Source organism: Delphinus delphis, chromosome 11 (assembly GCF_949987515.2).
Source record: "Delphinus delphis chromosome 11, mDelDel1.2, whole genome shotgun sequence".
NCBI lineage: Eukaryota > Metazoa > Chordata > Mammalia > Artiodactyla > Delphinidae > Delphinus > Delphinus delphis.
The window spans coordinates 86,989,476-87,003,753 of NC_082693.1; the positions used below are offsets into that span (position 1 = coordinate 86,989,476).

General features: G+C 36.7%; 1 protein-coding gene across 5 annotated transcripts in view; it reads right to left on the reverse strand.

Annotated features, from left to right (window-relative positions):
- Window positions 1–14,278, reverse strand: part of CRY1 (cryptochrome circadian regulator 1) — a 93,840-nt gene that overhangs the window by 2,351 nt on the left and 77,211 nt on the right. For all 5 annotated transcript variants that reach the window (XM_060025549.2, XM_060025544.2, XM_060025545.2 and 2 more), the window contains exons 3-10: window positions 10,620–10,762; window positions 8,363–8,547; window positions 7,944–8,032; window positions 7,252–7,392; window positions 6,858–7,169; window positions 5,548–5,699; window positions 5,106–5,308; window positions 4,906–5,001 (exon numbers count right to left, since the gene is read on the reverse strand). In XM_060025549.2, the coding sequence (XP_059881532.1) occupies window positions 4,906–5,001; window positions 5,106–5,308; window positions 5,548–5,699; window positions 6,858–7,169; window positions 7,252–7,392; window positions 7,944–8,032; window positions 8,363–8,547; window positions 10,620–10,762 (1,321 nt within the window). The remainder of the gene's footprint in view (window positions 1–4,905; window positions 5,002–5,105; window positions 5,309–5,547; window positions 5,700–6,857; window positions 7,170–7,251; window positions 7,393–7,943; window positions 8,033–8,362; window positions 8,548–10,619; window positions 10,763–14,278) is intronic.

A 14,278-nucleotide genomic window follows, 5' to 3' on the forward strand; every position in this document is an offset into this window, starting at 1 on the left:
GATACAGTAAGGGAATAAGGTCCTGCCAGATGAGAGTTAAACAATGGAGCAGTTACCTAGCCTGTAAAATTGTATCAACTCTCCTAAAAAGAAAAAATGTTATAGGAGAATGGGTTAGCACAGAAAAGTAGATTCTAGAGAAAACATTATGGAAAAATATGAGGATCCTACCCCTAGGAGTGGTTGCATGATGGCCCGAACAAGACAATCTACTTATTTTTAGTGTAACTTCATACTTATCACATTTCTCTGGATAAAGAATTCAGCTTTTCGGGTACTCAAAATTGGGAAAGTGAATGCCCTGATCAAGGATGAGGACTTCTGGAAAGGAATATTTCCACCATAAGCTAATAAACTAATGTTCCCTGTTGATATTTTAATTCATATGATTTTAAAATTTCTAGTCTGTCATTCACAGAATGGTCACCACTAATTATAGCAAACGTTCAGGTTTTAGACTTGTAAGGCTGAAGGCCAGACTCAGGACTGTGGCAAATTCACCGCTGAATGGTGCTGCTACTGGTCTTACCATCATCAGGGCTTCCCCTAGTAGCGATACTTGTCATCATGCATCTTTGCATGACTCTACTGAAATCTTCACAAAATAATGTGAAGGTACTTAATTCCACTGAATTGTACATTTAAAATGGTTAAAATGCTAAATTTTATGTTGTGCATATTTTACAATTAAAAAAACTTCAACAAATACATTTTTCAATTATCGTATTTATTTGATTTTTATTGTTATTTTCTATTTTTCTGAATTTTCTAAACTGTCTATAGTGAATAGTTTTTTAAAGCAGTTTTGAGGAGTAATTTACATACCATAAAATTCAACTGTTTTAAGGGTACAGTTCAATAATTTTTAGTTAATTTACAGAGTTGTGTAATCACCAGCATAATCCAGCTTTAGAACATTTTCATCACATCCAAAAGATCCCTCATGTCCATTTGCTTTCATTCTCCATTCCTACCTATAAGCCTAAGGTAGGCACTAATCTAATTTCTCTTTTAAAAACATGACTTTTCTCACTAGTTCATATAAGTGGAATCATGCAGCATGTGGTCTTTTGTGTCTGGCTTCTTTAACTTAACATAATATTTTTTTTTTTTTTTTTTTTTTTTTTTTTTTGAGGTACGCGGGCCTCTCACCGTCGTGGCCTCTCCCGTTGCGGAGCACAGGCTCCGGACGCGCAGGCCCAGCGGCCATGGCTCACGGGCCCAGCCGCTCCGCGGCACGTGGGATCCTCCCAGACCGGGGCACGAACCCGCGTCCCCTGCATCGGCAGACGGACACTCAACCACTGCACCACCAGGGAAGCCCTTAACATAATATTTTTGAGATTTATCCATGTTGTAGCATATATCAGCATTTTGTTCCTTTTTATGAATTAATATTCCATTATATGGATATACTCCATTTTGACTATCATGAATAAAGCTATTATAAACATTCACATATAAGTCTCTGTGTAGACATATATTTTCACTTCTTTTGGATAGATACTTAGGAATGGAATTTCTGGGTTGTATGTTAAATTTATGTTTAGCTTTTAAGAAACTGCCAAACTGCTTCCCAAAATGGCTTCACTGTTTTACACCCTACCTCTCAGCAATGTATGAGCTTTCCAGTTTCTTCACATCCTCCACACACTTGTTACTGTCTGTCTTTTTTATTTCAACCACTCTAGTGGTTATAGGGTGACCAACTCATCCCAGTTTGGGACTCTTCAAGTGTTAGCATGGAAAGTCCTGTGTCCCAAGAAACTCCTCAATGCCAGGCAATCAGTGATAACTGGTCACCCTAAGTGGGTGTGAAGTCCTATCTCTTAGTAGTTTTAATTTGCATTTCCCCAATAACTAATAATGCTGAACAGGTATTTTATAATAGAAAAAATTTTAGTAGTCTGCTTTATTATAAGAACAAAAATACCTCAAGACATCTTTGTATGTTAGTTTATTCCTTTCCTGAGCACAAAAAGTCTACAAAAATGAGAGGACAAAAATGCAGTTTCTGTTGCAGAGATTAAGAATTTTTGCACAGTCATTAAAAAACTTAAATCATAAAGAATCTTGCCCTTTGAAATGCCTTTAAGACACTGTAAATAAAAGCCTACGAATAGGGTAAGTATGGGGCATTAAGGGATACGCTTCTGAAGTATAAGTCCTTTCTAGCATTTAAAAAAAATTTTTAATTTATATTTTGGCTGCGTTGGGTCTTCATTGCTGCGCACAGGCTTTCTCTAGTTGCGGTGAGCGCGAGTTACTCTTTGTTGCAGTGCGTGGGCTTCTCGTTGCGGTGGCTTCTCTTGTTGTGAAGCGCTGGCTCTAGGTGTGCCGGTTTCTGTAGTTGCAGCACGCAGGCTCAGTAGTTGCACCATGCGGGCTCTAGGGCATGCGGGCTTCAGTAGTTGTGGCGTGTGGGCTTGGCTGCTCTGTGGTATGTGGGATCTTCCTGGACCAAGGATCGAACCCATGTCCCCTGCATTGGCAGACAGATTCTTAATCACTGCGCCACCAGGGAAGTCCCCATGTAAGTCCTTTCAAATGGAACAGAAACCTGAGGGGAGAAATTCTTAACAGCATAGTAACCTAAGGATCTTGCCATAATCACTCCCATTTTCAGGTCTACAATGCTCTCTCCTTCATCTGCCTACTTAAATGCTACCCACCCCACCATCTTCTTTTTAAAAAAATTTTATTTATTTATTTATTTTTGGCTGCATTGGGTCTTTGTTGCTGTCTGCGGGCTTTCTCTAGCTGTGGTTGAGTCGGGGATACTCTTCATTCTCATTGCGGTGGCTTCTCTTGTTGCGGAGCACAGGCTCTAGGCACGTGGGCTTCTGTAGTTGTGGCACACGGGCTCAGAAGTTGTGGCTCACGGGCTCCAGAGCACAGGCTCAGTAATTGTGGCGCACCAGCTTAGTTGTTCCGCAGCGTGTGGGATCTTCCCTGACCAGGGCTTGAATCCATGTTCCCTGCATTGGCAGGCAAATTCTTAACCACTGCACCACCAGGGAAGTCCCCCACCATCTTCTAAGAAAAGTTTCCTAGTTCCTTCAACTCCCTTTTTTCCTATTGCATGAGGAGGCAGTGTCTTACAATTTATCACTTTTTTCATTTTCTTTTTACCCCTTCCACACCCCCATTTAGACTCTAAGCTCTATGTAGCTTTTATGTCTTCTATGTCTTTTGAAAGCCTCTAAGCACCTAGCTACAAAGTGTGTTATAGGCAAATATTTACATGATTAGACTACTTTCAAGATTTATTAATCCTATCACAAAACATCATGTTTATAAATTTGTGAAGCAAAATTATTCCAGTTTAACTTGCTAACATGATTAGTTTTGCAGATAAATACAGATTTGGACTAAGAAACAGTATGTACCATCATTATCCATTAGCTAGGTAACTGGAGTCTGTTGCTTTCCACCCTCTGCCACCTGCTTGTTATCTCACTGCTTCACAGAACTTCTGTCCCTCAAACTCATGTGTGGGCAAAAGAGGCAGTCTGTGAACTGCATAATAAATCTGATAGAACTTTTGAAATGCTACCTTGTTAAAGTTTACTTCAAATTGTAGGAGACGCTGAGAAAGAACATTTTTGAAGTACACTGCCATCATTAGCAACAATTTGAATGCAGGTGAAACACATTCCAGTAATAAAATATTTTGTCTTATGAACACTACATTTGGCATTACATTTGCAGGGGAGACCCAGTGATACAGGAAAGAGTATGAACTTTAGGACTAGTTAGACTTGGATCTGAATCTTAGCTCAACTACTTACTAACTGTGGGATCTTGGTTAAGTTACCTAACTCTTCTAGGCTAATTTTCCCAATCATAAAATGAGAAGCCTACCACCACCCCTCAAGGTTATTGTGAGTATGTGGCCAAAATCCCCTCATACTTAGGCACAAAGTAGGCAGTCAAGATATGAGTGCTTTCGTTTCTTTCTCCTTAAGCTAATTGTTGATGCTCTCAAAAGTACGCAAAATATTTCTGAATTCAGAAAGGTTCAATTTGTTAAAGGTGTTATTCTTAATATCAAATTTTGAATAGCTGACTTCTTTTTTTAAAAAAAAATAAGCTTTCCTCTAATGCAGCCTTGGTGTTTTTTTTTTTTTGCCTTTTAGTAACCATGCAGAATTATTTATTTTACTACCTATAACTGAAATACCAAAAAAACCTTATTTCCAAACCACAAAATGACGTTTTAGAATTTAGAATATGGATGTTTTTATCCCCTTACACGACCAAACAGAAAGTAATAAGTCCAGCCATTCAGCCTTGTTTTTAATCAAATTAATTAGCTTCATGCTATTTTTGGTTAGAAACTTTGAAAATTGATATGATTCAAATTTCCAATACATACTGACTTCTTGACACATATTAAGAACATATGTGGCAACTAACTATATATATCACAAAGAAAACCATTATAGACCAGGCTTTGTAAGAAAAAACTCACGTGCAAAAGGACTAGAGGCCCTATGCATGTGCGTGATAAATCTTTTGGCCACGTTCACAGGGCCTCTGACCTTCTTAACTAATTACCTTATAGCTGATATATACTTAAAGGGAGTAAAAAATAATGACCATTCTGAATATATAACATTTCAGTTTCATTTTATCCTTAAAAATTGCTAACCTCATTCAGTTTGCAAGATCTTTACCTTGACCCAATTCCACTATATATAATGATGTTTCTATCTCTAAAATGTCACTAATGGAGTGAGGGTATGTGTGTATGTATATGTACATGTATGCATGTGTACAAGGAACCTATTACACAATTTAAAGATAGATTTTAAAAAACATATTATAGTGAGGTATGATAAACAATATATTTATAATTAATCTCTTTATGTTACTAAGTGCAGAAATTTCCTTTTCACTTACTTCCACTGCTGCTATAACCTGGGATATTTTCTCCAGGAGAATACCCCATGAGGCCTCCATTCCCATTAGGATTAGATGGCACTGATGCAAGAAGACCTAAAGGGAAAAAATTTCCTATGAAGTTATGATCAAGATCAAGTTCAAGGATGGGTACATAAACAGCTGCCAAAGAAACAAATCAAAGGCATTTACTGACATACCTAGTCCTCTATATCGTGAAAGCTGCTGATAGATCTGTTTCATCCTCTCAATATTCAAACGGCTTGCCTCAGCATGGTTCACCATTGGTTTGGGGTAATTAACTCCTATCAAACATTTGGCTACCTTTTGAATACCTTCTGGTGCATTCCAGGGATCATAGATATATTTTGCAGGGAAGCCTCGTAGGACAGGCAAATAACGTCTTTTGGGAGAAGGAAGAAAAATTATTAATAAAATGAACTATAAGCAAATTATAACAAACTATTTATTAGCTATGAATGACCAAAATCAAATCAATACCATTTAAATGATTTGTTACCCTTCTGCTCATCTCTGCTGCCCATGATGAGTGGGGAATACCCACTTTTCATGTTGCTTAAACATGAAAAGTTCTTCCTAGATTAGCTATTCCAGACTGAATAATAATCATTCTTGATTTACCTGATATAGTCTCCATTGGGATCTGTTCTCCTACCAAAACCAACAGGGCAATAGCAGTGAAAAAATTGTTGGAAAAAGGAACTACAAGACAGCCACATCCAACTTCCAGCATTTATGCTCCAATCTGCATCAAGTAATAATTCTTCAAATACCTTCGGAAGTAACAGTAATCACAATTAGTCTGCACACACGTAATTCTCAAAGCAAGCATTTTTCCAGGTCTCTGTAGATCAAAAGTCAAGGCAAGAAAATCTAGCACAGAGCTGTAAACTTAAACATTCCAAAGTTAGCTTCCTTGTCTGTGTTCTATTCTATAATGAGTTATTTCAGGGAAAGAAACATATTAGTAATATATAGATTTCTGAATAGAATTTACTATTCTAATCTTTGCAGTGTTACTGGAAGAGGGGAGAGTAAAAGTTATTAAAGTCACCAATTTAAAAGGATAAGATGGGATATGAGAAGATTAAAAAACTGGAAGAAAAAGCAGTAAACACTTTCAAGAATGCAAAAATGCTACCAAATAAACCACCAACAAAAACTTGGAAGCTTAGTACAATGGCCTACATAATGGGAACAATCAAATACAAATGACCTTTAAAAATTCATTAGTATTATACAGTTTAAATTTGGGATTCCTTGATCCAAAAGAGAAATAGAATTAAAATAAATTATTTTTTATAAATTCATTGTGTGCTGTACATCTACCTCATGCACAACTTTGTACTAGGAAATACAGGAGATGTAAAAAAACACAGGATCAGAAATGGTCTTTGGATAGGGGAAATTTATGATATAGGCAGGAAGGTAAAACATATATTTAAGTCCCATTATATATAACCAAAAGATGTCACAAAATGTTGTATGCTTCACATTACATAATATAATTATGACAAAAAGCTATGGTATTGAAGTGAGATGAAATGATTTATAGCTTAAAATTTATAAAACAAATGTGCTATTTCTAAGAACTCAGATGAATCCTTTATGTGACAGAAATGATCACCTATAAATATATATCGACCCAATAAGTCCAGAGTATTAAATCTTATAGCTCCCTTGATGGCTAGGCTGATTTAGCCATTGAAATGACTTCAGGTTAACTGAACCACTTTTCACCAGTTCTCCTATCTGATTATGCCATTCTGCTCCCCAAAAGTGTGTCTGTATGATGAGAATTAAATGCTTTTCTATTGAAAAAATTAGACTATAAATGAATCTACATAGCAGACAATTTTTAGGAATTGTTTTATAAAGGTACAGAGTTCTTCAGAATAAGGCCATACTACATTAGCTGGAAGAACACTTACCTTCATTCCTTCTTCCCAACTAATCCACAGGTCACCTCGTGTCAGGAAGCAAGCAACTGCATGTCTGGCTAAATGATGGATCCAACCCTCCTGACGAAGCTGTGTCATGATGGCATCAATCCATGGAAAGCCTGTCCGTCCTTCTGCCCATTTCGCTAAAGCCTCAGGATTCTTATCCCAAGGAATCTGAACACAGATGGGATTTCCTTCCATTTTGTCAAAGCGTGGATTATTTGTTGCTGCTGTATAGAAAAATTCACGCCATAACAGTTGCCCATAAAGGGAAAGGGGAGGGGAACTGTTCTTTTTTACCTAAGATTAAAAAGCAAAGAAGTATTATCAGCAATTTAAGAAAAAAGTATTTTGAAAAATAAGCTCCAGTTCCAGATAATACCTTTTTGTAGAGATCTGTCAGTTTGAAGTAAAACAGTCGACATGACAAACAACCAAATCGGAGATAAGGACTGAGTCCAGTAGGGCTAGCGAGCAGGGAATTCGCATTCATTCGAGGTCTTTCAAAGTTTGCCACCCAAGCCTGAAAACACACAGAGAAAATTATGCTAACTAATTGCCTTTTCCATTTTAAAAGATTGTTTAAAGTTGAGATTTTTTTAAAAGTTACATAGGGCTTGGAAAATAAAATATCATTTTTCTAGCCACAAATGACAGATTTTAATAAAAAACAAGCAAGATAAAAGTGATCATTCTTTTGTTTTAGCCATCCTCATGCAGTAAATTCCTAACACAAGGCTGAGAGCACCTTCAATCTGTCTCTCTGACACTGAGAAAAATATGAAATAGAAGAACTCTATCCTAGCTTCAAAGTTATAGTCATCAGATACCAGCTTACAAAGTAAGAATAGAAGGGCTAGTATTGATAGTAGCTAAAGAGGAAATAATCAGAAGAGGAGGAAGAAGGGTATTTAAATGAAGAGATAGTTGTTAATTTTCAAACAATTAGGATTGCTCTATTTTAACTATTTCTCTCAATTCTTCTTTTTCAACAGTTTTTCTGTTTTTAAAAAAGAGTGAAATTATTTTTAAAGTGCCAGTTTGACAATATAAACATCATCTGTATTATCATACTTTTCTTTCCAAATGCCTTTCCAAACGTGTAAGTGCTTCAGTTTCTCCGCCTGGCCACACTGCAGAAGATAAACCATCTGTATCAAAACCTAAAAAAAAAAAGAAAAGAAAAGAAAAAAAATTGACAGTCGCATAAAAATGAAATGACAGCCCTGGATAGGTCCTCAAAAATAGATGATATATAACATGGTCTCTGTTCTTTAAGATGTACATTTTAAGGTGATAACAGATAGACCACATATTTATAGAACACATAAATAACGCACAGATTTATCACTTCTTAGTTTCAGAGTTTCTTTTCTTTTTTCTCCTTTCTTTTCCTTTTAGTGCAAAATACTTTACATGACAAATTAGAAGTGGGATTTTTCTGAATGGTTTATTAACTCTTAAGCTCCACATGTATTACCGTTTACACCTACCTAGTTCTTCCAGTGAAGGGACTCCATATTTCTCATCATGGTCATCAGACAGAGGAGTTGTGCACTTTTCTATCACTTCTGAAGTAATTGTCTCTACTGGTATCTCTAGTGGTTCCATTTTGCTGATGAGAGTCTGGAATCTTTTATAAGTAAGAGGTGGTTGTCCACCATTTAGTTCTATGATCCTATTACAAAAGTTAGTAAAATGCTGTTAGTATTAAAAAAAGGACAATACATTTTGATTGATAAATTCTGAAAAGGCTTAAGGACCAAGAAACTTGTTAAAATAATTAACAAATCTAAAAATCATTCTCTTCATTTTATAGACATCTGCTAGGTATCAAAAATATAGTGTATGCAAATATCAAAACTTTTAAGACAAAGGGAATTAAGCACCTATGAGTGGAAAAACAAGTGGCTAAATAAGCCTAAAGGCAAAAACAAAAAATAATATATATGGAAATATAAAAACATACCACAACACAGCTCAAAGAATCTCTTAATCATCAATAAAAACTAAACCAGGCCAATATTATACCAAGGAGCAATCAGCAAGTCTCATTAATTAGGATTCTATATTACTGTCATGATAATCACTTGCTATTTTCTATTGTGCTCATGTTTTTGTTAAATGTCAGCATATGTATCTCATGTATATATTTTATATTTAATTCTGATCACTAATTTCTCAATTAAGTAATACTAAAAGGAAAGATAAGTCTTACCAATGGTAGTCTGAATTAGACACAATTTGGAAATACCAATTATTCTTTTTCACTATGGCCATTTGCTTACTAGCATTTAGCCTTAGTAAAAAATTATTGGTAAAATCCAACTCCATCGTTTTATGCATCAGCAACTGAAGCCTCAAGAGAATTTAACAGTCAAGGTCACATAACTAATAAATAGCAAATCAAGGTTTTCTTAATCCAAATACAGTACAGTTTTCATTATACCACATATAATTATGTATCAGTTGTACATACAGAAAGTAACCACCATAAAAACTATGCTCTCTGCTTTTAGTAATTTTGCTTTGGTATAATACTTTGAGTTTATATATAGGGTCATAATGAAATCTGTCCACTATAATGATACTACAATGGCACTACTGAGGACACTGCTAATTACATAACAGAAGCAGAATAAAAATCTTAGAAAAAATGTTTTCTATATGTTACATTTTTATATGATGGATTATATGTGGTAAATACTCACACTCAATCTAACAAACATTCCAATTTTATGCACAACACTGAGTTTCCCACTTAAAGCAATTGCTCTTATCTTGTTTTGCCTCCTTGCTATCAGCTCTCTAAAGTTAAGAAATCTGGTAAACTAGAAGGCAACTTTATTATCGAAGGATATATGACTTCTGGCTTAATATCAAGTAAGAGCCTTGACTGAATCGAACCACAATATTTTGATACACTTGGAATAAAATTAACTAGCTTGTCGTGTTACTTACAGAATTAGTTTTATTAACTTGACAAAATGTGAAAATAAAAAAGTAAAATAATTTAAAAGGTACGTAAATTGTGAGATTTCAGCACTTGTAAGGATGATAGTATGCTAAAGGTTAATGTTAACAAATCTTATGAACCTTCAAATCTTACAGCATATAAAGCTTTCTAAATTTAAACTTGACCACGGAATCTTTGTTGGACAAAGCATCACCAAAAACTGATAGTCCAGGAAATACGCTTTGAGAAATAAGATATTATACCATTGTTCAGAAGACTATGTAATATTACATAAAATGTGCATATGGACTTAAAATCCAGAGACTAGATATATACACATAAAATAAAATAACTTATGACAATCATGTAAAATATATCAAGGCAGTTTGTGGCTATGTATGTCATATAAACTATAAAATTAACATTGCTAAGAGCCCAGAAAGGCAAGTTAGTAGGCTGAGTTAGAACAGTCAAAGATAACTGTGTGATGCTTTTAATAGTTTTGAAATTGAAATTCTGAGTATGTTTATCTTATGTACTTATGTCTGTAATTTTGGTATCTGTCACTGGGTAAACAAAAATCACAGATGTTAAATAAAATGCTAAAGGTTTGACATATATTCACTTAATTCTACCACAAGTCTATTGTGTATGTTTTTATTTCCACTTTATAAACTAGTCCCACAGTACATTCCCACAGTACATTTTCTATGTACTTAAAACCACTGAAATGTACACTTAAAAGTGGTTAAGATGAAAAATATTATAGTATTTTACCATTAAAAAAAACTTACTTGTCTAGGTCATATAATGTATGTGAAATTCGTACAATTACTTCTACCCCAGCTTCAGTAGCCAATTTCTTAATAGCTGCATCTCGTTCCTTTCCAAAGGGCTCAGAATCATATTCAATTGAAAGTTTAGTAATGTTCCATTCCTAAAATAAAAGAAAGGGGCAAAAACATACATAAATTTTAACAATTAGTTTTTCTATTATAATGACATAGGCTGGAAAAAAGTGAAAAGCTCCAATGCTACCTAGTATATAACAAACACTATATATAAGTGTTTGTCATGGTAAAATGGAAAAAAATAACATGTTACCAAGTTGCTGAAAGATTAAATGAGTCAATGCATATAAATTGTTTAGGACATAGTACATAGTAAGTCCTCAGTGAATGATAGCTGTCATTACTACTAGCCATTTGTATATTTCTTACTTTGTGGGTTGCAGCTTATGTTTTCTTGGGTTTCTATCGCAGTTAATTTTTCTCTTAAGGATTTGTAAGAGCTCCTTATATTTTAATGATAGCAAACCTTCTCTATCACCTGTGTCACTTTTTTTCCTAAATAGTTTGTAATTTAATTCTATGATTTTTTTGACAAATAAATATTTAGTTTTTAGTTAGTAAATGTTAGAATTTAGAACAAGTCAATAACACTCCCTCCCCTTTTCCCTTTTTGAAAAGGAAGGGAATATAAGTCAGAAAACTAAAGGTAAAAATATAGATCACACAGTCTCCCAAGGCAACTGAAATAAAAACAAAAATAAACAAATGGGACCTAATGAAACTTACAAGCTTTTGCACAGCAAAGGAAACCATAAACAGAATGAAAAGATAACCTACAGAGTGGGAGAAAATATTTGCAAATAATGTAACTAACAAGGGCTTAATACAAACAGCTCATACAACTCAACAGAAAAAAAACCAAATAACCCAATTAAAAAATGGGCAGCAGACCTAAATAGACATTCCTCCAAAGAAGAAATACAAATGGCCAACAGGCACATGAAAAGGTGCTCAACATCACTAATAATTAGAGAAATATAAATCTAAACTACAATGAGGTATCACTTTGCACTGATTCTGGTGGTCAGATGGCCATCACTAAAAAGTCTACAAATGCTGGAGAGGATATGGAGGAAAGGGAATCCTCCTATACTGCTGGTAGGAATGTAAGTTGGTACAGCCACTATGGAAAACAGCATGAAGGTTTCCTCAGAAAACTAAAAATAGAATTATCATATGATCCAGCAGTGGCACTCCTGGGCATACATCCAGACAAAACTCTAATTAAAAAAGATACATGTACCCCATGTTCATTAGCAGCACTATGCACAAAAGCCAAGACATGGAAACAACCTAATGTCCACTGACAAATGAATGGATAAAGAAGATGTGGTACATATATACAACAGAATACTACTCAGCCATAAAAAAGAATGAAATAATGCCATTTGCAGCAACATGGATGCAACTAGAGATTATCATACTAAGTGAAGTAAGTCAGAAAGAGAAAGACAAATACCACATGATATCTCTTTTACATGGAATCTAAAATATGACACAAATGAACCTATGAAACAGAAACAGACTCATGGACATAGAGAACAACCTTGTGGTTGCCAAGGGGGAGGAGGTTGGGGGGAAGGATGGAGTAGGAGGTTGGGGTTAGCAGAAGTAGGCTATTATACATAGAATGGATAAACAACAAGGTCCAACTGTATAGCACAGAGAACTATATTCAATATCCTATGATAAGCCATAATGGAAAATAATATATAAAAAGAATGTATATATGTATAACTGAATCTCTTTGCTGTAAAGCAGAAATTAACACAATATTGTAAATCAACTATACTTCAATTTAAATATATATATATATATATATAGACCACATTACTAGTAAAGTTGAATTGGAGTAAACATGTTATGTTTAAGGACAGATAAGCTTGCTAATTTTTTACCCCTGAATTAAACAGATTTAGCTACCCAATGATAAGCAGCACCTTCCTTGCAGTGTGGGCTGCCCCTACAAAATTTATTACATGGAAGAAGGGACTAGGATAAGTGCTCTCTGCAACTGAATAGGCAAAAAGGTATGATATGAGTGATACTCACCTAACTCCTTCTATTAACTCACCAGTGAGATCATTCACTTCTTCCCTGGGGATAAATTAGTGAACATCTCTCCAGAAAAAAAATGAAAAGCTAGGGAAGAGAAGGTTCCCCAAACATTAAAAGTATTCAGGGCAGAGTCAAGATGGCAGTGTGGAAAGACGAGGAGTTAGCATCTCCCCACAACTAGGGTGCCTGACGGCCGCTGGTGGTGGACTCTGATGCCAAAGGAGACAGGAGGAACCTGAAAGTGAACCAGTAGGACATAGGGGGACTGAGGAGGGAGGAGAAGTGGAGGTCAGACAGGATCAGGGCCCCTGAGGCCAGGGAGATCAGGAGAGGCAGGAAGGAGGAGTGGGGGAGGAGCAGAGGGCGATAGCCCTGCCCCTCGGGCCAGGGAACCTGCTGAGCTCCCAGGTCAATCCTCTGCCTTCCAAAGCCCCCTCCAGACAGCATGGGTCCTTGGAGTAGTAGGAGGGAGGCCAGAGAGATCAGGAGAGGCAGGCGGGAGGGGCCATCTGGGAGGAGCGGGAGAGAAGCGGAGGGTGATTGCTCCGCCCACTCAGGCCCCGGGAGCCTGCTGAGCTCCCAGGCCAGTCCCCTGCCCTCCAAAGCCCCCTCCAGGCTGCACAGGTCCTTGGGGGCATAGGAGGGAGGCCGGGGAGATCAGGAGAGGCAGGCGGCAGGGGCCCTCCCAGACAAGAGGAGCAGGACAGGAGAGGAGGGCATTTGCCCCACCCACTCGAGCCCAGGAAGCCTGCTGGGCTCCCAGGTGAGGTCCCCTGACCTCTGAGACCAGGGGTTGGGGGCATGCCTGGGCCCCTTCTGTTCCTTGAGCCTAAGCTCCACCCCCCACGGCCTTTTCCAGCCCTGTGGGTCCTGTGCATTGGCCTGGCCCACCATCCAAACCTCACCCTTGCTTAGGCCCCACCCTCCAGAGCCAAGGCCTCTCCCGGCACCCCCACTATTTTTGTTCTTTTCCCTCCTCCTCTTTTTTACTACTGTGGTACTGATGTACCTTCTCGTTGTTGATTCATCTATATTTTTGCTTTTATATTCTTCCTAAAATATCTCTTAGTTTCCTAGTCTAATTTTATTTTTTACTTTGTTATTTTTTATCTTTTTTTTTTTTTTGCTGCCCCAGGAGGTTTGCAGGATCTTGGTTCATGAGCCTGGGGACAGGCTGAAGCTCCTGTGGTGGGAACTCCGAGTCCAAACCACTGGACTAACAGAGAATCTCAGACCCCAGGGAATATTCATCCGAGTGAGGAGGTCTCATGGAGTTCCTCATCTCAGCACCAAGACCCAGCTCTACCCAATAGCCTACAAACTCCAGTGTTGGAAGCCTCAGGCCAAACAACCAGTAAGAAAGGAACACAATCCCACTCATAAAAAAAAAAAAAAAAAAAAAAAAAAATGAGATGGCAAAAAAATATGTCACAGATTAAGGAGCAAGGTAAAAACCTACAAGATCAAATAAATGAAGAGGAAATAGGCAATCTACCTGAAAAAGAATTCAGAGTAATGATAGTAAAGATGATCCAGAATCTCGG